At 34.8% G+C, this 27,021-nt stretch overlaps 1 protein-coding gene across 1 annotated transcript in view; it reads left to right on the forward strand.

The window, feature by feature from the left end:
- Lrp1b (LDL receptor related protein 1B) overlaps positions 1 to 27,021 on the forward strand; it is a 1,445,827-nt gene that overhangs the window by 1,411,228 nt on the left and 7,578 nt on the right. Inside the window, 2 exon segments of the mRNA XM_050139953.1 lie at positions 3,724 to 3,828; positions 21,916 to 21,992. Of these exon segments, the coding sequence (XP_049995910.1) occupies positions 3,724 to 3,828; positions 21,916 to 21,992 (182 nt within the window).

Consider the following 27,021-nt stretch of genomic DNA (forward strand, 5'->3'; position numbering starts at 1 on the left):
TTGTGTTATCTTTATGAATAGCATAAACTAGACCTAACAAGCTGAATCATTTGAAAGTGAACTCCTTTTAATTCAGGTAATTAAAAACAGAACTGATATTAATTTAATAAGTACATAAAATCAAAAGGAATACTCACATGGATCACACAAGTCACATGGTTGCAAAAAGCTCAACAGTTCTTACTCATGAAAGAGTTTTATTTAAGTTTGTACATGTGAAGGGCTTTTTGTCTGTTTATTTGCTTTGTTGGTTGTTTTTTGTTTTAAACAAAATAAGATATAATAAGATAAAATAAAACCATCGTATCAAAGTTGGACAACACTAACTAACAATATGAAAAGTTCCAAGAATAAAAGTACCACTTGTTTGCACATTCAAGATTCCCATAAAAACACTAAACTGAAAGCAACTATGTATTCCCAGGGGACCTGGTACAGACCAGTGTTAGCTCTATCCCTGTTGCTTCAGACTCTGTGAGTTCCATTACTATGAGCTTTGCTCAATTGATTTAGAGGACATTGGTCTCCTGGTGTCCTCCTTCTCCTCTGGCTTAGTAGCTGGATTGGTGTTTATGTTTCTCTTTTGGTATCTTTCAGAATACCTCCCCATCACAAAGACACTAGAAAATAGGGATAAAGGTTCTATGGAGGCACTAACTCAGCATCTCTCTGCTCAGTGAGTTGTGTAGGTGTTGTCTTCAACAATGGGGCCTTGCTGCCAACTTTTTTTTTTTTTTTGGAGAACAATCTATTGTCTTGGCAACAACTGGGTTGTTTTGCATTCCCATGGACCCTTTCAGCCAACAATTCAATTGGATGTAACCAGTCCCAATTATTTGGTGATAAGAGATGGCTAGTTGGGACACAATCCCCCTCACTAATGGAGACTATTAGGATCACCTTTGTATACTATAAGAAGTTTTCACTGTACTGAATTGTGCTCCTCATGACCTCTGCTCCTCATCAGAGCTGGTTACATAATGTTTTTGTTGAGTCTCTTCAACTTACACTAATATTTGTGGCTATAAACTATCTACAGACTCTTAAGACAGTGATCATCACTACATATTATTCTTGGAGACAGAAGTAAATACCATTTAAGAGAAGCTTGTAACTTATGTTGAACCACTCAGAGAGGAACCATTTGATGTTATCTTTCCTGTCATTTTTTTTTGTATTTACTAGATAACTTGAAAGTAACATTTGAGAATTGATTAAACCAGAGATTGTGAGTTTATTTGAACTTTAGGTGATTTTTATAAAAATGACATATAGGAAATTGAGGAATTAAGTAGTATTTGTTCCATACTTAAAAATATCTGAAAACTTCTATTTTCAGTTGCAAATTCAAATAAAACATTAATAGGAAAAGAACAAAAGTTATCACAGATGTTGGAAACAGAAATTTAAAACAATTAATTTGCATTATTTCCACTTTTATATAATTATCACTAATTATATAATATTTTTTATCATTTTATGTAAAACTGCAATATGTAATGTGATAATTCTTCCTCTTTGACATTGTTTCTTTAATAGAATCATAATCTATAACTTTTCCTGCCTTTGTTTTCAATAAAGCTTGGAAAGGAGGAAAAGAAGTGCCTTCACACTAATATTTCAGAAGGCAGTACTATTGACTGTATATTTTGGCTCTCTTTGCATGTGTATTGTAAAGCCCATGTTCAGATCAGCTGTAAAATATCTTACACCCTCTATTAATGAGGAATGTGAGACCTATGCCATGATGGGCTCTGGGTTTACACAGTCCCATTTTACAACTTGCACACAGTGAATTCACCACTCCTATTGATATTTAAAAGATATTCTATTTTGAAATAGAGGCTCTGTAGAATTGTCTTCAAATTCAAAAGCTGACCAAAATTATATGCAGCTCGTACCTTTCCACCCACCATACAAACTACAGAAAAACAGGTGAATGTACACATAGTAAGAAAATTATGAAGAGGAAGTTGGCTTCCTATCATTCTCGGGCATTTTAATGTCACTCGGGAATTCTCTAGACAGGGAGTGCTGTATCTTGAGGAAGCTGAGGTGATATAGTGTTATTAGTAAAATCAAGTCTAGGAATAGGAAGGGATGTTCTGCAAAAGTAACTAACCACAGGAAGATCAGAAATATCAGTCAATGGTGCTAAAGCCCTACATCACTACCAAGCTCATGTCTGGACTTGTAAAACAACTGACTTTGTTATCAATTGATGACCAATATCTGCATGAAATTGTATTCTACTTTAAAACAGCATGTATACAGCTTTTTTAAAAATGCTTCAGCAAGGAAATCAGGTTACCCAATGGCATGGAGCATATATATATATATATATATATATATATATATATATATATATACATAGTTATACGAATATACATATACATATACATATACATATACATATACATATACATGCATACATATATATCTATATAATTTTCCACATTTTCTCAGGAGTATATCATGGCCAATACAGTTGTTTGTTTAACATACAAGACCATGTTTTTGTTGTTGTTGTTGCTTGTTTAGCACTGCTAGGTCCATTTTACACTGAAGGAAGATGGTGTTTATTTCCAGCCCAGGCATGTAATGTGATTATTATTAGTCTCCGAGGTGTGACTTTCAAGAGTACCCAGCTGTTTTTGCTCCTGCATGACTCCTTCACTACTAGCTTTAGATTGTCACTAACTAACTCAGTTTTGACAACAAAAACTTTAAGGACATAGAAGCTCACACCTGTAAGTGCTGCATTCTCTAGGCTGAGATATAAGAACTTATATGAAATCATAGACCAGACTTGGCTATGTAGTAAGTCACATATGCTTGGGCTGGAAAGTAACACATTGACTCAAAACAGAGACACATGTTTGACGTTGAATCAAATAATATGCATTTAACGTTTGAATTAATTTGATATATTTATTTCCAGTAATGTTTATTTTTATACCTGTGTACACAGCTTTGGGGCACAATCATACCACAGTGCACATGAAGGCCAGATGACCAAGTGTAAGAGTTGCCCGTCATCTACTTGGGTGACAAAAACCTTTACCTACAGAATCATATTCCCAAACTAATACCACCGGGCAACCAATTCTGTAGCGACAGAACCAAAATGATGCTTGTGAACAGCCTAACAAATCTACCTAATTGTTAACCTTAGGCAATGAGAGTCTCTTCCTTGAAAGAAGTGGATAACATTTTCAAGGATGACACACAATATTTCATCTGGCCTCTATGCACACAAGAATATAAACTCATGTACTCTTATGTGAATATATATACCTTCTTCCAGGTTTAAAAAAATTACAATGCTAACGTTTCTCTCTAGAAAATCCTATAGTGAGAACAGAAATCCATTATACTTCTGTAGTGTGCCTTATAGCTCACCGTTAAGTGATCAAGTTCCATTTAACTGAAAAATAAATTCATCATGCCCTAACATATGAGTGATATACAAGAGTATTTTCTAAACACATATTTAGCTGCTTTAAAGTTTTATCAAACAACTATGTTGAAAATTAGTAAAATGCAAACATAATCTGCCCTTATTCTAATAAGCAAATATCTGCACATCTGCAAACCTTAGATTTAAACCCAAACCAGAGGATTTCAGATGATGCCTATTCTAGCTTTCAGGTGTTTTGTGTCAACCTTCAACACCAATAATACTGGTGGTAACAATGTTTTTTTTTTCTTTTGTTGCTGCAGCTGCACTAATGGAAAGATTGCCTCTAGCTGTCAATTATGTGATGGTTACTGTTACAATGGTGGCACATGCCAGCTGGATCCTGAAATTAATGTACCTGTGTGTGTGTGAGTATCTCCTAATGTGGGTAATTTGCATAAGACAATGCTGCATGTAGGTGGAGTCATGATCCTAATGTTTTCCTTTCTTGGGGCAATATTTTTTTTAAAGTAGGTATGTCATGCATATCTCCGGTCAATTGTCCCTCATTGACTCATGTGCTACATAAACCCTTTCTCATCAGTTTCTTAAAGATCTCTTGAGGAATAGCTCATTCAGTTCTTAGCATCATATCATCTCAGACATCCATAAGTTTCAACTTGGAAATGCTTGGAAAACTGATGTGGTTTTATTGACCTTATTAAGCTGTGTGAAACCTACAGATTATTGTGTATGTGTGTGTGTGTGCATGCACTCGCGTGCGTGTGTTTATTCCTCAGTACTTAGGAATATTCTTGTCAAAAGAATATGGACTATGTTTTCAAATATATAATATTATCTGATGATTGTATTAGACTTAAAGTATGAAAAAAATATAAACCAATTAAGTTCGTGGCTCTCTCAGAGTACATTATGTGCAGCTGGATTACTAAATACTTAGGAGATTTAACATTTTTTTCCATCTCAGTTTGCTGATTTCCTAGAAGAGACCACCTAAAGCCATTCTGATGTGGTCACTGTATGAGTCTTGTTTTAACTGAGTAAAGGAATGATGCCCACGAGTGAATCCAATAAGCATCCTGTCCCCATAGTTCTCAGAGGAACATACCATCAGGGTATATGTGAGGGAGGAAAGCATTCCTGGGAACATTTTATTTTATATTACTTTCAATGTATAAGATAAATTTAAACATATATGGCAAAAAGTCAGACGCTTTATTCAGTTGTATTTTACTGGAATTCTGCAGATGCTCTGTGGGGTTTAAAAGTCAGCGCTGTGACCAGAAAGAGAACCCTTGTGATCACTACTGTCAGAATGAGGGGATGTGCACTTTAACTGCGTTTAATGAGCCGAGATGCAAGTAGGTTTAACCTTCCACTTACTGCTGCGCTTCCTGTGACATCATTTCAGGCCACAGTTCATTGGTTTAAATCATGAGCATCCACATGCATTTCACAGTGTATACTTAATCTCAGGGCTCATCTCTGTCACATGTACTTAACCTATGCTTTGCTCACAGATCACTGTGTATGCCACAGACTGCTAGAGTGTGTAGTAATATCGCAGGTGATGAAAAAGCTACTCAGGCTTGCTCGTAAAATTACAGATGCTAAAACAGGAGACTTTAATCGAAGGAGGACAGAAACAAGAGCTTTAAAGTCTGTAGCTACTGCATTTCAGGCAATGATTTTTGAAGTTTGACTTTTTCTATTTCAAAAACTGATGGGATAATATACTATTTGTTTCCTTTATGTACATTGAAAACTGTATGACTTATTACATTAAGAAAAAGTGCATGCCAATATATTTCAAGAAATTTAATTTCACTATAGTTTGCATCATTTTTCCTTCCTTTAGTTTGTGATGACTTGGGGGTATTTTCTGCTTCCAGCATCTCCTCTAGGATCACTACAGTAGAAAGACCTATATCTGATTCTTTCTTAATACTCAGTGTTGAAAATCAGCAGCTTTGAAGGACACCTTGGAGTAGCCTCACTGGAGTCATGGTCAGCCTATCCAATAAAACTGTAAAGCAAATCAGGCAAAAATTCTCGATTTCATTTCCAAAATTTGGCTATTTTTTGTTACAATTAACTGCTGGGATTTTGAGGCAAACGCTTGGACTTAAAAGAGGTGGTTCTGAAGATGGCATTCCCGTTTAAATTCAAGAGGAACGTTTGGAAGTTTATGAGCCCTACAACAAAGTTTTGCTGACACTTCAGGGGCAAAATGATGCTTGATCCTTGGGATACATCTGGAGGGAAGAATAGGTAGAAGAGCGAGTCACTATTATTCAAATTGACTGAGTTCAGGTGCTTCTTGGCCAAAAAACAATGAAGACTTATTTGAGGTTAGTTTTATCAACACTGAAATCTCTGTCCTAGATCCCAGCCTTGGTTTATTCTGTCAGTGTTTCAGTGCTTTGGTGCAATGTCTGCACATCATAGCAGCTCTTGTTTCTTATTCATCAGAAAGAGTTACCAGGATAACTTCCTGTGCAACGATTCCCTATGTCACCAGAATATGAAAACTCATTCAAATGGCTATAGCACTCCACAGTAATCTTTATCTTTAAGCAGATAGTACCAGGGATTGATAATCAGTGAAGCTGGTAAATGCAAAAGAACAACATAGTGTTTACAGGACTTTAGGAAATGTCTTTATTTTTATGTAACATTATCTCTGTGTCTATTTGTCTTTATGGAAGTCATGCCTGTACTTGGATTTTTCAAAGTCTTTCAATTTTGTTGACAAGCAGAAGTAGTAATGATTATTATACAAACTTGAATCAGTTAGGTCATAAAAAGTATAGAGAAAAATATATTATCATATGTTCAGTAACTCATTAACCAAATATAAATAATCAATAAGTAAGACACTTGTTAATTTAGACATATTAATAACCACAAAACTGAAAGAGAAGTACATTATATATTCTCCATATTTTATGTGTACTCTTATGCTATTGTCTAACTGCTGTACCTTATTCAGGATGAAACACTGTGGTCACACACATCTGATCACCTGTGCATGATTATAGAATTTTATGTTCTATCCTTTAATCATACCTATATATAATGCTAAAGAACATAAAATTCATTTTGAGTCAGTGAGCATATTTGAAGAGAAAATAAAATTATCCCTTAATTGTTACAATAGAAATAAGATCAGAGTATAGCGTGAAAACAGGTGAATAAAAAAATTGTGTATGATTCAAAGTGGGATAATCAAAGGCCTTTTTTGGTGTCAGTAATATTTTGAAGCAAAAATTACAGGAGCATTAGAAGTAAGAAATAGGTGAAACACTGAGGACAACAGAATATATTGAAAATAAAATCGATGTGGAAGCAACAATGAAGGTTACTGAGGGCAAGAGATCACTGGGAGCAGTGATATTGTGAACATTTTTTGAGGGATATTTGCTGCTATGAAGATCGAGAAGAAAGACAAATTGGAGAAGTTTGTTCGTGAGCAATTTACTGTGGACTAAAGAATCTTTCAGTCCCAGAAAGATTAAGCACTATATGTGGCTCATTACCTTGGACAAGGCAGCTATTGAGAGGGGTGTGTGAAGCCCCATTAAGACAGAATTCACACACAGCTGGGACCTTTAGGGTGAGGCAGTAAGGAATAACAGAAGTATTCTCCTCATTGTTTAGTTAGGAGCTCAATGAAAGAAAAATATAAGAATAGAGGAAAATAATTTTGCACTGAGACTTTAAGCCCTTAAGAAGTTTGTTCCCATTAACAGCCAGCTTTTAAGTAATAGACAAGTGAGATCAGGTTTTCTCTCATGCTCATGACTCCTGGGAGGGAATTTCACAGTGTAGAAAAACAGAAACAAAAAAAGTCTTAGCTGTGTCTAGGATAGTTACAATTCTTATAGTTATAACATGTAAGTAAGTTTAAAAAACTTAATGGCACCTATGGTTGTATGCAATAAAAAGTAATCCAGCAAAAGGACTATACAGCTCCCACAGCATCTTCTTAGCAGCCGAATCTTTGGGTGCAGAGATGTGTAGAAAAGTGTGTTTCAGCCCGATCTTTAATGGTAGTGATCGGTATCTTTAGTGAAAACCTGATGTGTACTATTTCACGTAAAATCTTTATAGGAAACAAAGGCTGCTCTGAGAGTCTCAAGTGCTGCCTGCTTTAGTTTCAATGGCATATCATTTTTCCTTCTTCATGGAGAGAAATCCTATCTGAATTGTATAGGACTAACGCATATGGTTGGAAAGTCAATAAAGTATTCAGATCTTATGAGGGTGACAGCCCAGTTTTTCCACCTAGAAATTTTATTGCTCTATCCTTCAATTTAGGGAACAGATTTGTTCGTTGAAAGCCTTCCCTTTTGTCTCTAGATGGCCATTTTCATTTATTACTTTGTGAGCAACAGAAAGAAAATGGCAAAGAAAAGCAAAGGAACAAAACAGTATATTTTTACACTTACTTGGAGGATGTTTTGTCAGTTTTACAATAGGCCATTGAAAAATTTTAAACTGTATTTTAAAGTTTTTCATTATGCACTTCTGACAAAATATTAATAGAAAATTATATTTAAAATTTTATTTTATGTATATAAGTGTTTTGTCTGCAAGTATGCCTGGGTGCCACATGCATAACTGGTATCTGCAGAATCCATCAGAGGGTAGTGGATTCCCTGCAATTGTAGTAAAGATGTTTGTGAACCACCATGTGAATTCTGGGAATCAAACCCTGGTCTTCTGGAAGACCAGTTAGTGTTCTTAACTCCTGAACTATCTCCCCAACCACATAAATGAAAAAAAATATAGAACTCAATAGCAAGTGGTCCATGCTTCCTGGAATCTGAGAATTTCCCATAGGATTAGTGCCTCACTTATGTTAGATCCAAGCTTTGTATGCAACATGGGCCTCACTCCATGGTATGACTTTATAGCATTACTCATAGTTCTTTCAGTCATCCACAACCAAAAGGTGCTTGGCTCTCCTCCGCCTCCTGTACTCCACTGGCACCCCACATGCACTTTGCTGTACATGCACAGCCCCTGAAGAAATAGCTGTATGCTACACCTCTGTCTTTGCTGAAGAGGCTCAATAAAACCAGTATCCCATTGCATTTTTATCAGGTTAACTCTTCATGTCATACTGGTTCCAAATGACATGCCACTTCTTGCATGTGACAAGTAGATAGTAAAAATTGGTTCAATTATACTTAATGGAAACTTTTACAAAGTATTAAATTTAATGAGAAAAATAAAAATTTTGCTTTTTGTCATTTTGAGCAGAAGCATAGTAACATTGTAAGAGTTAAAGGAGGCTTTCATTTTGATATTTGCTGTTCAATTTTCAGATGGAATTGTGTCAAGAAAACAGAAAGTTCTAGGAAGGTAGTCCTTGTTATAAGGTGGGAAAAAATTAGACTAAGTTGTTATCTCTCAGGGTCTGTGTTGTGCAAGATGAATAACTACACAAAATAAGTAATTAACTTGATATTTAGTTGACATTCTCAACAAAATGCTGAAGGCATGCCCTGGTTGCTATAGTAACATAAAAGGAGGTATAAATTGGAGAAATATTTGAGCAAAAATGAAGATGACTGAGGTAGCTTAAAATCAAGTCTTCTAGGAAAGAATATGGGAAAGGGGGATGGAAAGGAAGAGGGAGGGGATGAGGTAGAGACGAAATGTTGAGGTGAGGAGAAAGAGTCCTGGACCAATGACTTATGATGAAGACATTTGATTGTCATGTTTCTTCAGTCAGCTATTTGGTGTAAATATCGCCAGCTAGGACTGTGGACAACAGAGTCAGGAATAAATGGGGGAAAAAAAAAAACTTCCTATCTTCTGAGAATTCATGTGATGCAGGAGTAGACCCAAATATGTTGCTGTCTTTCACCATAAGGAACTGTAACTTTTAACATAGCCACTCTGATTCCAAAGCATCAGACAGATTTTAGTTTCAGTGATCCCACCTGCAGCGTTAGAGAACAGGAGGTCATAATGTCAGCAGAAGCCTTGGGGACTTGTCTCTTTCCCAAATCTAGGGAAATGGAGCTCCTGCCTTACCTGGAGCACAGTACTGAGCCTCATGGGATCATCTTCAGCCTTGCAAATAGTTTTGCCTTACTGAGATCTGCATTAGAATATCACCCTTCTGCCTTTCCAATTGCTCTCTTTTGTAGTGGATTAGTATATGGAAGCTGTCTGTTGTTGGAGACTTCTCATTCGTTCCTGGCTGCTCAGTCCTGAAATAATTATGCAGAAACTATATTAATTAAAACACTGGTTGGCCAATTGCTTAAGCGTATTGCTAGCTAGCTCTTACATTTTTATTTAACCCTTTTCCATGGTTTTATATTTTCCCACAAAGCTAGTGGTTTACCAGTAAGGTTCCATCTGGCAGACATCTTGTGTCTCTCTCCTCTTGAGGCTACATGGCTACTCACTGACTCTGTCTACTTTCTCTCAGCATTTAGTTTAATTTTTCTGCCTAGCTCTGTTCTGTCCTATCACAGGCCAAAAAAGCTTGTTTACTCATTAACCAGTAAAAGCAACACATATACAGAAGGACTTTCCACATCAGCTGTCTCTAAAGATGAACATTTTACCTAAAATAGAGCTTGAAATTGAGGCTAATCATGGGAGACCAGTATGGACTATTTGTATACCAACCCAATTGTGCAATGAAGTCCTAATCCCTAAATCTTCAGAATGGAACTGACATTGAAGATGGGTCCTTCAAAAGAGGTGATCAAAGTAAATAATTAGTGAATGATGGCCTTATTCCACCCTAATCCAAAGAACTAGTTTTCGTTTTTATTTATTTATTTATTTATTTATTTATTATTTATTTATCAAAGATTTCTGCCTCCTCCCCACCACCGCCTCCCATTTCCCTCCCCCTTCCCCAATCAAGTCCCTCTCCTTCGTCAGCCCAAAGAGCAATCAGGGTTCCCTGCCCTGTGAGAAGTCCAAGGACCATCCACCTCCATCCATGTCTAGTAAGGTGAGCATCCAAACTGCCTAGGCTCCCACAAAGCCAGTACGTGCAGTAGGATCAAAAACCCATTGCCATTGATCTTGAGTTCAGAACTAGTTTTTTTAAAGAATAGCAGGTCAGAAAGAATTTTCACAGTGGGAAAAGCTAGACACGAGATAATTGTCTATAAATCAAAGAGAATAGCTCCAGAAAAAAAAATGCCCACACTTATGCCTTAACGTTCTAGCCATCAGAACATTGACAAAACACATTTCTGTTAAACCTGTCCATTCTGTGACACTTTCGATTGGCTGCCTTGGCTGTAGACTCTCCTCAGACTGGCCAGTCTGCCGAGAATGTGATGCTTTCTATGTGAGGTCCAGACTTGTATGATTTCTTTTGGGTATACTTCCTTAGAAGTATATCAGGACTTTCCTGATATACCTATCCCCGTGAAGTCTAAACAGATTTTTAAAATGAACTAACACCTTTTCCTGAGAACTAATCAGAAATTGTTAGGTATTGTGTGCTCATGGCAAGTTAGTTGCCATAGAGAGCAAGGAGTTTGTCATTCTGTTGTGAACTCTTCCTTTTATAATGTTACCTTCTGTTTCCTGAAAGATTTTGAGGATAATGAGTTTTAGGTCATTCAGAGATATACAGCAGCTCAGTCTACTTCAGGCAGCACAGTGAAATCTTCTAAAGTCCAAATGCTCAAATATACTCAGGAGTGGAGTGTTTGTATAGCATATGTAAAAGCTTCTTTTGATGCCCAGGACTGCAAAAATAAATAATTAAATAAAACATACATCACATACAAATATGCTAATACATGCCCATACACATGCAAAATAAACATACTTGTACATGAACAGAGAAAACTCTTAAAGAAAATAACTTAAAGTAGCAATGACGAGTACATATTACTGAAATTTGGATAATGTTGATTTTTTTAAATATAATTCTCTGAGTAATTTATATTCTTTTAAAAACATGAAGAAAAATATATTCTGAAGGTATATTTGAATTTTATGGAAATGGAGAACCAAAAATACTTACTTTGAGTATTTTATTGCTTCTGAAACCAGATCTATTTAGATGCTCACTGTTTTGAAAATGGCTATGGCTATGTGGCAAAATGCCAGAACACTTCCCGCATTGTGTTTTATTTCTTCCTGCCCAGGGGCAAGAATAGTTCCCTACATAGTCAGAGCAATATATCACTATGACGTTCTATGCTTTATTTTTACATTTCAAACAAAGCTAAAATTCCAACACCCACCCAAACCCCCAGTTTTTAACTAAGTGAAATGTATAGGCATTTGTGTTTGGAGCCATCGATTTCCACAAAGTTCTATCCACGTATCTTGAAATCACAGTTGTGTTCACAATTTCCACCACTGTCTGTTGTGGTCCATATTTTATGGGAAATGAACCCCTATTGGGGTGGTCTGTGGACATGAAACATTTCTCTGAAATTGGCTTTTGAATCCTACCTGTAGTCCATGGCACCTTTAAATTTGTGTGTCTTATTCCTTTCCACAAAATAGTATATTCATTCCCATAAAATATTTATGCTTGGGATTTAGTCATTAATTCCCAACCATTAACATGCATTCTCCATGTATCATTTAATTCCTTTGCTATAGAGTTTAAGACTAATTACCTGCCCTTTATTATGTATAAATTTTCTCAGAGTCAGGAAAAATAGAATAATTTTTTTATCATGCACTTGATCAACTTTATCCTCTTTGTTATTTTAAGACCATTGCTTTTCTGAATATTCTGGAGCTTTTATTGTATTCTACCAGGCAAATTTTATATATCATCTTATGAAGAGAAGTTAATTTCACTCATTTTGTTTTGGCTTCTCCAGATGTCATTGTTGGTCATCCACTGTCTTGCTTTAGACCTCCTTCTCTGTGGGATGTGAAAAAAGGGAACATTAGGAAGCCTTCTGACAGTACCTGTACAAAGAGATGAGGGAGGGTGTGAAGGAAGGACATTGTCTTAGTCACCCCTTTATTGCTCTAAGGGACACCATGACCAAAGAAACTCTTCTAAAAGAAAGCATTTAATTAGAGACTTGATTACAGTATTATCTTAGTCAGTGATCAGTATGGTGGGTAGCATGTTGGCAAGCACGGTTCTGGCTACTACTCCAGCAATAGTTGAGAGCTACATTCAGATCCACAGACAAACAGAGGACTTTGAAACCTCAAATTCCACTTCAGTGACACACTTCTTCCATCATGGTCATACCTACTCCCATAAGGTCACACCTCCTAATTTTTCTAATCCTTCTCAAAAAATGTCACTTCCTGATGAGATTATAGGTGTCGTTTTTATTCAAACGGCCAAAGATATTTACAATTTAGAGGATTATCAAGTAAGCGGTGAATAATATTAAAGTATTAATTAAATTTTATCAACTTACATTCTGAGTTATGTGTTTGAAATGGGTTCAGTAGATAGGAGACATAATATTGAAGATACAGATTATCACCATGGTTTTGAAAGATCTTGCTGACAGGAGGATGTAGTAGAACAGCGGATTTCAACCTGTGTGTGATGACTCCTTTGAGGGTCTAATGCCTGTTTCACTGGTATCACCTAAGACCATTGAAAAACACAGATACTTACATTATGATTTCTGACAATAGCAAAATTGGAACTGTGAAGTAAAAATGAAAGTGTTTTGGGGTTTCACAGACATAGGACTATAAAAGGGTCATATCATTAGGAAGATTGAAAACCACTGTACTAGAAAAAGGCATGAGTTTCTAAAATGTATTAATAATGACTCCTAATTTTTAAATTAAAAGAAGACAAAGAATTTTCAAGTTAAAAATGACTTGGATTTCCTAGTAAATAGTACAAAAACAGAATGCGAGACCTTACTTATTGAGACAGCAATTGTGTTCAATTTTACCCTCCTATATCTCTTAATGTCTTAATATGAATATACTGCTTTGGTCAAATTCCTGAGACTTTTGTGAAGATTAAAAAAATTATATAAATCACATAGAATATTTTTCCAAGTCATGACAAACTTTAAAAATTAAGTTTAATAATTAATAAAAATAAGTATAAAAATATTATTTTGACTAACTTTAAAATGATCAGAAACTGATAGAAAAGCTAGCTCTCTGAAGTCTGCAAAGCGAAGGGAAATGCAATGAGAGTTTCGCAGTGAAAAGAATGTGCTTGCTATTGAGAGAAAAATGTAATGACATAAGGAGCCAATCAATTTTCGGTGTGGTGACCTTGACAGAAATGGCCACAGGGAGAGCAGAGAAAGAAATGACAAGATGGAAGCCTCTTGTGACCCTGAAAAACAAGGCAGGAATTGGTTTTAGGAAAAGAGCCAAAATAGCCAGTGAAAGTTTATGACTCCCCTACCTGAGCTTGTGCGAAACTGAGGGCCAGGCACCACAGCCGTCGGTGATGAGCGTCCTCATTTCTTATGGATTTGCAACTGTTCTAATGTACTGATCTTTTTAGAAACACAAGATTATTTTCCAACTCCTTAGGGGAAAAAAAATTGGACTTTACAGCCGATGTTTCAGAAATTGTGACTAAGGTTTTAGAAGTAAGATAAAGCTCTGTTACATGTTTTTTTTTTTTTTTTTTAAGTAGAAATTATTCCACTGTATTTCCAAGCCTGGTTATGGTCTGACTTTCCAGCTTCCATAACGTGGACTGTGGAGGTCTGCCCTTAAGTAGGAGCAGAGGTGCTTACTGCAGACCAGGGCTCTCTAGAGAAGAGCCATGAAGAGTCCAAGATAGTTTCAGAGTGATTCCAAAAAAAAAAAAAAAAAAAAAAAAACCTCAGATTTCCGGGATGAAATGCGAGTGAACTCTAGCAGTCTGTGGTGTCCACACTTCAGTCAGATCATTGCATGCTACTGATGCCCCTTGGAGTACTTTCAAAACATCACGTGTGATGTATGCATGTTGTTTGGAACTGTAAAACCCAAGACAGCCTGCCACATCAGTATCTTTCCTTTTCAATCCCAGGAACAGTCTGTAATTTGTTCTAGTTTGGGTCATGCTCTTCAAGCTGTCCAGAATAGATACCACATAAGTCACATTTACCTGTGCGATGTTAAGATTGTACCCGGAGAAGATAGTGACCCTGTTTACTAAGTAGATATCAGTGTACTGATAATAGATACCTTTATGTATTACTTATTTTCAAAGGATAAAAGATAGAGTTTTGCAAGTTTTCATATTAATTTTTTTATCTCTCCCCTCTCCTCCAACCAAATCTAATCCCTTAGGCTCATTTTGAGCTCTGTTTCAAACCACATGCAGCTACCTCTACAGGATCACATAGACCTCCTCCCCCTTTCTTGCCATAAATCATCCCATTATCTCTGAACCCAACACCAGTCCACACTCCCTGCAAACTCACCAGCTATGCTGGCTAAGGAATCACATAGGCTAGCCACATGTACTCAAGTCTCTCTCCTTCCCTCCAAATCTAGTGCCCCATTATAACCCCCAGCTCCATAGCAGACCACCTACTGCGACCTCCCATTCTTCCCCAGCCATCTCCAGTGTATCTTCCTCTCATTTGAAAAGACACACTGACAAGCAAGCATTTGGAAAGATAGACGTGTTTAACCTGCTGTAGAATTAAAACGTCTTTATAAGTACAGAAATATTACATTAGCCCAATAATACATAAAAATTATCTTTATGTGTTAGTCAGAATTTTTTTAAAAAAATTGTTTTTAATGTGTGAGTGTTTTACCTGTCTGCATATATGGGCATCATGTATAATGGTACCTGCACAGGCCAGAAGAGGTCATCAGAATTTCAGTTACAAATGGTTGTGTGCCTGCCATGAGAATGCTTGGAACTGATCACAAAGAGCAGAAAGTGTTCTTTACTGCTGAGCTGTATCTCTAGCCATATAAAATAATTTAAATGAAAAAATTCATATCACATATGTATTCATATGTAGGTTGAGTGTGCTCCCATTATTTCTTTTGATGTGGTAACATTTTCTTGGATTTTAATATAATGTGTGTTAGAATCAAGAAACAAAACCAATTCAGCTATTTGTGTAACTGTTATTTATCAATTCAACTTTTACTGTATACTAATGTATTTTTCTTTGATAGCTACTATTTTAACAATTCAAAGTTTCATAAGTTTATGACAATTATGTTTTATTTTCTGCCTATATTTTATAATTAAACAAAAGGATAAAGTTGTGTTAAACTACCTTTATTTTATAGCACATGATTCCACAGTATGTTTGTGCAGTTTTAATGAAAGATTGATTCTTATGCTTGACCAACCACATTAGTTTAAAGAGAAAATATCTTAATATTAATCATACAGAAAAAGTTTACTTCACCTTCTTTATACAAAGATAGTAGTAGAAAGGGTCATCCCATCAAAGCATAAGAGAAATGTAAGCCTATGACTTTTTCTACTGAAAATACAAATCAAGAATGACAATCATAATATTATAATAAGATTGTACCAACATAGTAAATATTAATGTGATTATATTAATACTCATAGGCTGATATAATCTATAAATTTAATGTTCTAATCTGTCATAATATTACTCATATCGAAACAGGTAACATTCAAGTTTGTTAGTCTTAATGTTTTAAGAAACCTAAAGTATTTATGTTTTAGAATGTTTAATTTGCTTTGAAAAGGAGCAAAAGAAATAGGATGAACTAGAGACAAAGATTTCAGTCCTAAATTTCATGTGTGTCCTACTAGCAGTTTTCAATTTCAGAGTTAATTGGTAGAATTAAAGTACACTTCAGAGTAAACTCAAGAGCCTCCTGATAGGATGCATGATACCCTGTCTGAAAAAAAAAAACACAAACTATATTAGGCACATATTTATGGCACACTGAAATCCCCCTGAAGTTTCAGGTTGATATGAGAAAGAATACTGATACCCTCACCATACTTCAGGACAGAAAATCAAGCATTAAGAAATGGTGCAGAAATTCTTGCCATTTTATTTTTTATATGTGTTTTTTAGTATTCTGAAACTTTATTAAAAACCCAATACTGTCTTAAGCAAGAAATAATAAATAGAAGCGTTTTTCCTAATGCATTGAGCTATAATTAAATTTTGTAGTTTTTTCTTTTTTGTTTTTGGGTTTTTTTTTTCTTGGTTTTTCGAGACAGGGTTTCTCTGTGGTTTTGGAGCCTGTCCTGGAACTAGCTCTTGTAGACCAGGCTGGTCTCGAACTCACTGAGATCCGCCTGCCCCTGCCTCCCGAGTGCTGGAATTAAAGGCGTGCGCCACTACTGTCCGGCTAGGTTTTGTAGCTTTGAAAGTACCATAAAATAACCTCACAATGCTCCTGTCACTTACTGTGCTTGGTTGGAAGCATTACTGGACTACGTAGTTTTTCATTTCAAATGATGGGTAGGTTTCTACTCCTAGGGATAATATGGAAGTTGGACACAGATGCAATGTTATCAGATCTGCATAGTGCCCAGGATGCTTCAAAACACCTGTCTCAAACAATTCTGGCTTACACACCTGAATGGCTGGAACCATAAAAGTAGGAATGTGCCCAACTATAGAATTGCATTCCGTGACAACATAAATTGAGGACAGGGCATAACATTCAGAAAATGATAATAAAAACTGAGGCACATTTTCAAATTAACAAAGAGGGAATTTTTATAACAGTATTAAATTTAAGAATTTTTATGGATACATGAGAGAATTTTGCTTATAAAAGCCATGAAACATTGAGAGATGCAAAAGGGCTTTGACAGAAATTAAGTTAAATAAACATCTAACTACTTAAAACTGCAGGCAATGATTGTTCATTCTGAAGTACTAAATCTTGAGCTTAGAGTTAGCAAAGGTGTTAGGAACGACACAGAGGAACCATAGAAAGTGGGACACTGTGTGCTAATGCTGGTTTCTAAGGTTCAGAACCAAATAGATTTAGAAAACTAATGATTTAAGTATCTTTCAAATGGCATAATTTGTATAAATTTGCTGTTGAAAATATGGTTGTACAAATTTGGTGGTGTGTTGCAAGTAGTCACGTTTCTAGTTTTATTAAGTGAGATTTAAGATCCCTGAGACCAATATAGCGCTTGTGTAATTTTTGATTGCTTCATTAATTGATATGTAGAGAAAATTAGCTTATGTTAAGATATTTTTTCCTTTCTGAATGTGTTTATCATCGTGTTTAAAAATGAAAATTTCACACAATCAATCAGGAGAAATACAGTTTCAATTGCTTTAAGGTTCACCTTTGAATTTCACTGTGGCCAGAAGAATTCCATGACCTTTAAATTTGATGAAAATAAAAAAAAATTATTAGTCTAGTTATTTTGTTTTGAATTTCTCCCAAAGTAAATAACTCTGGACCACATTTCTGCAAAAATGGCAGGAGCAGATCATATGGAGTTATTATTGTTATTATTATGAAGACCATACCTGAAAAATTGAATATATACTCAGTAGTACACACAATAGTACATACCTAATCTTAATTCTCCTTACAAAAATATCTCTTTTACTACTTTGAAATTGTGCCTATTATAAAAATTTAATTATAGGTAATATCTGTAATATTAAGCATTAGCTTCCATTTTGAAGATCTTTTATTTGATATACACAAGTTTGCTTTGATCTTCTAGCAGTGTTCGTTATATGTTATGTTATGCTCCATTACTGTTACTAAGGACAACACCCTCTACCCAAGAGAGTTAACTAAACTAAAACAGTATAACCAGACAATATTTGTATAAATTGTAATGCCATGATAAACTCTATCCAGTAGAGAAGTAATTTTTAAAACTGAGGAAATCAGTTTTTGTTTTTTTTTTTTACTAGATACTTTGTAAAGAACTAATAATAATGTAGCTTACTTATTTTTCTGATTCTAACAACAAAAAATGATTAAATGAAGCATGCTATAATAATATACTCTGTGGAACTATAGTAATTATTTTTATTTAAGTTTCTTATGTATTACTTCTCTCAGATTAACATTGCTAGTAAATGGATCTGCAATAATAATTACAAGATACTCAATGAGTTCCCTGACTTATAAAATCCAGATTCTGGAGTTTTAGGAAAAGTTCAATTTTATGATTAATCCAATTTAGGACATTTTAGAAATTTCACAAAGGGAATTTTGTGCTTATGGTTTACAAAAGTGAAAGAATAAGATTAAGAGATCAATGCAAGATTTGTAACTCTCAAAAGTTGAAGTTCTATGGAAGAAGTATTGTCAACAATAGTTAAATCAGCAATCCTCTAACAAGCAACTCATAGGTGCACAAAATGATGAGAATGATAATGATGGAAAGATGGATGTGTGTATATTGTTGTTTTGCTAAATATGGAAGAATCTACCAATCTCTCCTGCCTCCAAACAAAAAATATTTCATTAAAATTTCTGTAGTTTGAAGCAATAATCTAGAATTATATAATGTTAATATGAAATATGAAATCCTCTATGATTCATGATTGTGTGCTCTGATAAATAATCTTAGGATAGTTTTTCAGTGAATGATATGCAGGTGTTTGGTAGCAGTGAGTTGCAGTAGTATCATGTATCCATAAGAATTCTTAAATTCAAAGAGGGCTACAGCATGAATGACAAATTTTGCTTGATGAATAAAGAAAAGGAGAAAGAGATGCCAGAGAAATTGTAGCTGGTGTGATTATGCAAATAATTCAGCGAACAACTGGACAAGAAATTTTGATGATCTGCACATTCCTTTCCTTCAGTGCTGGGTCGTTAATGGCCTTAATCATTGCGTTCTACTTAGAAATGAAGATTTATTAAAATCTATAAAGATGGTTTTAAAATGCTTGGTTTTAAATCACCGACTGGAAGAGAAACTTCTGGAGCAGCAAATGTCTTAGGTTGTAATTTTGTAATGTAGGAAACAAGAATAATGATTTCTATTTGATTTAATATCTCAAAGAGATTATCTTCAAGTCTGGAACAAAAGGAGACAGTGAAACATAACCTATTTTATCTTTGACTGTAAAACATTGCTTTGTAAGAAATATAGGGAAAATTACAAGGTTGGCATCACTGATTAAGATGTATTATTCTTAAAAATAATTATTTTGTGTAATTTCTGAGAGCTAACCCCACATAAAATAAGTCAAATATTCCTTAACTTAAATGTACTCGACCATTAAAAGTAATAAATTTTAAGAACTTGAGCATATGACTTCCTTACCTGAAATAAGTATGAAGCTTCAAGGCATGAATAAATTAGAAAATTAGACTATATTGTTAACAAATACCACCTGACCCTACTTAAACAACTGAAGGATTCTCATAAGTTCCTACTGTTCTTCTCCATAGTCTGTTTCATACTCACTGCTGGCCTTCCTCTCTAAAGCATGTTTTCCTAGCAACATGACTTATATAAGATACACTGTGTTCATGTCAGGACCTAATCTGCTCAATTAACATTTGATTCACTATTTCTCAGGTAATTTTACTTTGATCATTTCAGTCATTTCAGTATAATGATGACCTCAGAGATTTTTATCTCAAGAACAGTGGTTCTCAACATTCCTAACGATTCCACCCTTCAATCCATTTCCTCATACTGTGGTGACCCCCAAGTATAAAATCATTTTCATTGTTATTTAATAATTGTAATTTTCTACTGTTCTGAATTGTAATGTAAATATGTGGTATGCAGGAGATCTGATGTAAGACCCCCGTGAAAGGGCCGTTCAACCTCCAAAGGGTCACAACCCACAGCTGGAGACCTGCTGCTCTAGAAGGACCATAAAATATAGCAAATGTTATTATCATATTTTAAGATGAACCTTAGTTTACTTTTTAAAATAAGATGGCAAAAGTTTGGAAAACAATTCAATATGGCTGCACACATTAACGTGAACATATCAGTGTTATAATGAAGGCTATAATCAGTACAAATTTGACACTGAAGAATTCAAAACACTCTCAATACTCAATTAGAAAAATAAGACAGATGTAAAGTTACAAAAAATGAGAAGAATTTTGCAACAATTGGATTTTGCTTGAATAACATGTTTGAAAACAGTCCCAAGCACATTATTTTGAGTTATCTGTGGACTGTGTTGAGAATTGGAAACCATGAATAGCTGAAAGTTTTTCTAGGTCAAATACCTATTGAATCACAAATGAGAAACAATGAAATCTTACACAAACATTTCATTCATTGTTCATTTTACCCCAAATTTAAATGCTCATTGCATGACTGTTATTCAATCATATAAAATGATCTATAGACCTAGATTTTAATCTATCTGCTTCAATTATTTACATTTAATGTAGTCCTATCACAAATGCTATCTATAGAAAAATTAATCTTCTAAATGCTATCTATAGAAAAATTAATCTTCGAGTAAGCCTTCTATGAGGTTACAACACAAAGCTTAGTAAATGCTTGAATCGTCACATAAATCATGATATTAATTTTCATTTGAAACATGTTTCATACTTTTAATTCAACATTATCATTAAAAATCAAATAATTATATGCTTCAAAGTAATCAATACTGCTTCTTGTTTTGAATATCCTGTACTTGGTTTGACATCAGCTTTTGTTTGTGGTTAGAATTCTTTGTTATGGTGATTTTATGGAATGTAACCAAGTTTTATGAGAGCCAATACTGTTTTTGCAAATATCGAAAGTAATATACATGGTGTGATTGAAGCCTAGCTTGGAAAAAACATTATTTATATGAATTAATTGGGACAGAAATCTTGTATTGCATCTGTGTGCTGCACATTGCATTGAGAGAGATGCACTTGGAATGGCCCTGAAAGCTTTTATTGTATATTGTACAACTATTCTAATATGGTGATATTTTAATGTCATTTTAAGTAAGAAGTGATGTCAAAAATTTATTGTTTCTGTTTAGTTTGATGCTGAAAGACTCACAACAGGCATTCCTGTTAGCCACTTAGCATTGTTCACACATAGGGAAAACAGCTCACATTCATTTTTGGCATCAGCCAATTAGATATTTCTGCTTTCTGTTAACAGCTTTTCAGCAAATCTACCCCTTATTCTCCTTTAGGCTTACAACAACACTGGTGTGGTATCAACTTCTCTTTATGAAATCTTGAGTGTATTCATTTAGCTCCTATTAATACACATATCATTTAACAAAGGAAAGTGTTGTATTTTCCTATCTCTTATTACTTTAATATTTCTATACCTAGTTGTTACTTACACCTTGGACTTTAAAAGAACAAACTGCAGAAACTTTTTTAAAAAAGGTTTTGTGTTATATGCACACTCGATATTGGTTGAGTAGCTGTTTATTTTTTTTTCTTTTACATATCTCCACAAATGCTATTCAGTTGAAATTGCATGAAGCATACAAAAAATGTGAAACTAATCAGTCAGAAAGTTCTTGTGGTCAATCTGTAACGATTGGCTCTTCTTTCAAAACTTAAGTTTTATTTGAAGTTTCTGTATTGTTAGAAGGTGTTTTGTACTATTTACTCACTTTTTAGTGGTTTTGTTATTGTTTGACTCTTTCCAGATGCTCCACTAATTGGTCAGGTACACAGTGTGAAAGACCAGCCCCAAAAAGCAGCAAGTCTGAGCACATCAGCACAAGTAAGTGGTACAGGTATTGTTTTTGTATAGAAACTATAGAAGCCATTTCATCTTCTTTTGTGTAGTCATCAAGTTATGTGAGACTATAAGGAAAAAATTAAGAATCTTAAGTAATTAGAGAAAAGTGTAGTCTTGACACCTTTGTGGCACTGTTGAAAATGAAATTCTATTGGTAAGACTATAAAGAAGTAAATTATGAACCAAATTTTGTAAGAGGTACAATCTCTTTAAAGCTTGATACGTGTATATGTATTAAGAACATATATTACTATGTAATATTATATATGTATCATCTGTTGTTTATAACACTGAAGTTTCATGGCAGGTCTTCCTCAATCAACATTGTGTGCTATTCTCTGTTCTGTGACAAGTTGTAGATTTTTAAAATAAGTCATAAAAGTGTCCCTTTTCACATATATTATCACTATTTCAACCTTGAAACAGGAGACTAGAAAGTCTCTAATGGGAAACAAGAGAAAATATAGATAAAGAAAAAGGGAAATTATATTACTTGTTACCATCCTTAAATTTAGTGATTCACTTCAGGATATACGAACATAATCAGACAATTTCAATGTATTCCATGGGGCAAAGATAACATGTAGATTGGGATTAGAAGATTTTCTTGATTAGCAATAGGCTCGGATGCTTTTTTTTTTTTCCTACCTGTTCCTTACACCTGGTTCCAAATAGTTTCTCTGTTCTCAAATCAAGAATTTATAAATTTCTAACATTTGGAACTTACTTTGAGTTAATAACTATGGAGATTTTGGGGAAATGGTGTATACTTCTAAAATAGTGGTTTTCAACCTTCCGAAGGCAATAGCCCTTTAATACAGTTTCTCATGTTTCAGTGACCCACAACCACAAAATCATTTTTTATAACTTCAGCAGTGTAATTTTATTAGTGTTAGGAGTCATAGTGTAAATATTTTTAGAGACAGAGGTTTGACAAAGGGGTTACAACTCACAGTTTGAGAACCACTATTCTCAAAGACTGTCCTGGTGACAAATATTCTAATCTGAATAGATATGTTGTGCCTTCTTTGCTCACAGGGGTTTTGGACTTTCTTTTTTGTATTTTTGCTGTGAATATATGAACATAATGGTAAGAAGGACTGGAGTGCTAGAATTTGGGAAATAGTTTACAAATGATTATGTGTGTCAGAGATATTCAGACTAATTTTATACATTAAAGAGAGACATATAAAATGAATATTTATTCTTTTTACCATGAGTAAAACTCAAACCACTATTAGTGTAAATTTCTTAAGGTACAATAATGTAAAAATGTCATTATGAAGTATTTAAACATATTGCTAACCATTAAGAACATCTAAAAATGATAACATGTAGTTGAAATTACAAGCTTGCAGCAAACAGATGTAGAATCAGCATTTACAGTAAGGTGCTTTTATCCTTCCTTTAGGAAAATCTCTGTAGGATCTAGTTCAGAGAAGGTATAGAGTATTTGAGGGGGAAAGTAACTTTAAAGATTAATGAAGTTATCTGAAAGGGAATAATGATCCAGAGTATGATGTCTATTAAATTTTCTAAATTTTTCATAAAGGCTAAACTCAGAGAAAATTTGGATCCTAGAAAGTGGCTTAGAGAGGATTTTCCAGGTGTTTTTACTGAGAGCAGGAGACCTACATGTTTGCATGGGCTATAGCCTCCTTCAGAAAACAGTACACCTAATTACCTAAAACAGACCTGAACCAGTACATCAGGTGTGAGGAGATGTTCCAAGAGTGCTGGTCTGGCTTCGGGGACTTTTTCTCCTTCCCTTCACTGAAAGTCCTATAATTAATAGAAATATCAATGGGTAATGGAAGGGCCCTTAGCTATTCAGACATTACATCATCACTAAAACAACTATCTTCCCCAAGCAATGATTTTATTAGAACATGACTGAACTTGCTTCTGTGTGCCTCATATCAGACACCCAGGGCAAAAGGCAGGAAAACAGTAGACAGAAGCTGCTTGTTCGTTCCTGCCACCCAAGTCCCAATACACAGAAACTATATTAATTACAACACTGTTTGGCTATTCACTAATGTGTATTGCCAGCTAGCTCCTATAACTTAAACTAACCCATTTCCATTATTTTGAATTTTACCAAGAGACTTGTGTTTTACTGGCAAGGTTCTGGTGGGCTCCAGTGGCTGTCTTTCTCCTTAGGTAGCTACATGTAATCTCCCTGACTCTGCCTACTGTCTCTCTATATATCAGATTTCCTGGTTGGCTATATTGTGCCCTGCTATAAGCCCAAAAAAGATTCTTTATTTACCAATGTCAATAAAACATTCAAAGAATACAGAGAGGAATTGCACATCAGAAGACCTCTCAACAAGTTTTTATTTTTAATTAGAAATTTACTACATTTATCCTTTCAAGAGGAATAGAAAAACAAAAAAAAAATTGTACACAGTCCAAATTCTTACTTCATGGATGTAAATACCGAGGTTGCTACAAGATTACCACGGTTTTCAGCCGTGCTCAGACTGAGACAGTGGTTGTGTTGGTTGTTCAACAATGTTGTCCCAACCCACAAGCCATAAACCAAGCTCAAAAAATAGTGTTCCCTTCGAAGAAATGAAGAAATCAGCATTAAAGGCATATACAATTTCCTGAACTTATATTTTCTCATAGAAAGCTATATCAAGTTTAGTTATTTTAACACATCAATATAATTATGTTTTATACTGTGAAATATACAATGATGATCTTGTATTTTGGCTTACTTATTTCTATTGAAATCCTATGCACAAGTTTCAACCAAAGAGTGCTTATTGTTAAATATTTCTACATCAACAGCCGAAAGAACAACAACAAAAAAAAAGGTAGTCAAAACAAAACAAAAAAAAACACTTGTGTCAGTTTGTATTCAGAGGAAAACTACAGCTGGCTAAAGAATGGGGGTTGCTCTTATCCTCTCAGGGAAAAATCCAATGGTTTTCAGGGTTTGTTGAGAACTTCTCAAGTATAAGCAGAAGTCATCTGTACACAAAGAAGACTATTATTACACATTATGCTTCTAAATAAAAAAGTTAAAAACACAAAGTATTATCTGCTTACCCATTGCTGTGATAAAACACAGTGACGACAGTCACTTAAGGATAAAAGTATTTATTTGAACTATGAATACAGAGCGTTGATGTGCCTGATGATAGAGTGGAAGAAGTCAGTGGCGGGCATGGTGGCTGGAGCTAAGGCCTCAGAACTTGAACTAAAAACACAAAACATAGAGAGAAGTTGAAATGATATTTGACTTTGACCACAAAGCCATCCTTGTGACATGCTTCCTCCAGCCAGGACACATATACCAAACCTACGCAAAATGCCACCCACTGATGATCAAGTGTTCAAACATCTGAGCCTCATTCGGACTGTTCTCATTGAAATCACCGCATTCAGCAGCATAAAACTTGACCTGGTTAGGAACGTGGTACCTTCCTTTTACAGCTCTTGCCTCTACATGGAGATCTGCTCTCTAATTCATGCATAGCTTTCATATTCATCTCCAAGTAGCACTACAGGAATCTTCTGGGTCTTGATGCTTCAAATGCCAAGACAACAGCTTGAGTAATTTCGCAGACCTTTGATTCTGGTACTTTGTGCTCAGATTCTGCTTGGAAAGCTACTCTGTCTGGTTTGAATAGTTTCAAACTCAGAATAAGAGAAGTCGTTTCATATTCCTATTTTAAACTCACATAAAATTTTAGAGAAAGTGATGCTCAAATTTTGAGTTGTGCTATTTGTAGTGTGTGGGGAAATTAAGATAAAATATACTCAGCATTTTGTGAGGGCAATATTGGAAAGTTCACGTCTTTACTGTAGCAAGAGGCCCATCACTTTAGCTCTTTTCTGAATCATCCTTATTTACTTCATGCCGTCTGTTCTAATTCAGCACACAAAATATCTGATTATATGATACTAAGTCTCTGAAATGTGCAAATATTACTGATATGATGATGTCTTCCTTCCAGTTCTCCCAAAGCCATGATTTACAAAACCAACACTAAATCTCAATCACTGTAGTACACCCTGAAAATGGGGCAAAGAATAAGACGGGTGGCTGTGTGAATAAGTGAAGCTTAAGCTCTACTAGGATACACAAGACTTAAAACAATATGTGAGCATATATGCTATAAACAATTAAGAGATTTGGTGATTTCTCTGTGGAAATGGGGCCAAACTAGAGCCTGTCAGAGATCGACTGAGGTCATAGTGGCTTTGATTTAAAAGTGTTAAAAGGAGCAGAGGTCCAGAAGGATGAGGTACAATAGCTCTGGGAGTAGAAAGATGTCCAAAAGAATGGGTGACGTTGATGATAGTAGCAACAGGACAAGGGGAGGGAACACAGTGAAACTGGCCTGTGATGAATGGCGTACTCCTACAGTAATTCACAGTATCTTTTGAGAGTGCATCCTAATCTTGTTATATAAAGATGTTTTACCTCTATAACCATGTACTGAAATGTAGAATATCTTTTAACATGCCAAAATGGCCTAATTTATGCTATATTATCATGAGTATACAGAGGATAAGGCAATCATTTCTTAAACATTCATGTAACAAGTTGAGTGCTGACTACACAAATATGAGATGATCAAAGATACCATGTATTTTATATCTGAATAACATGAGACATTTTGTCTAAGCCGACCTTGCTGGTATATTTTGAGAAGTTGCTTGACTCGGTGTCTTTGGCTTAAAGTGAGTTTCAGGGCTGCCTCTTCCAGAGAAGAATAAGTCTCCATAACCACATTACAAAGAAAGGCTTGTTTTGTTCTTAATGACATCACTGATCTAGTTCCCTCTACTTTCTTACACTTTCAATCATTTTACAGGACCTACTTATCATCTCTTACCAAAAAAAAAATCATTTTGATAGATTAGAATCTTTCATGCTAAAAGTATATTTATTGATTAGCACACTACCTTGAAACTTAGTTTTTTACTATAAATACATCTTTTAATACAATATATTCTGACTGTGGATTCTTCTTCCCCAAATCCTCCCAGT

This window comes from Alexandromys fortis, unplaced genomic scaffold, assembly GCF_014885135.2.
Source record: "Alexandromys fortis isolate MF-2015 unplaced genomic scaffold, M_Fortis_MF-2015_v1.1 scaffold_33, whole genome shotgun sequence".
NCBI lineage: Eukaryota > Metazoa > Chordata > Mammalia > Rodentia > Cricetidae > Alexandromys > Alexandromys fortis.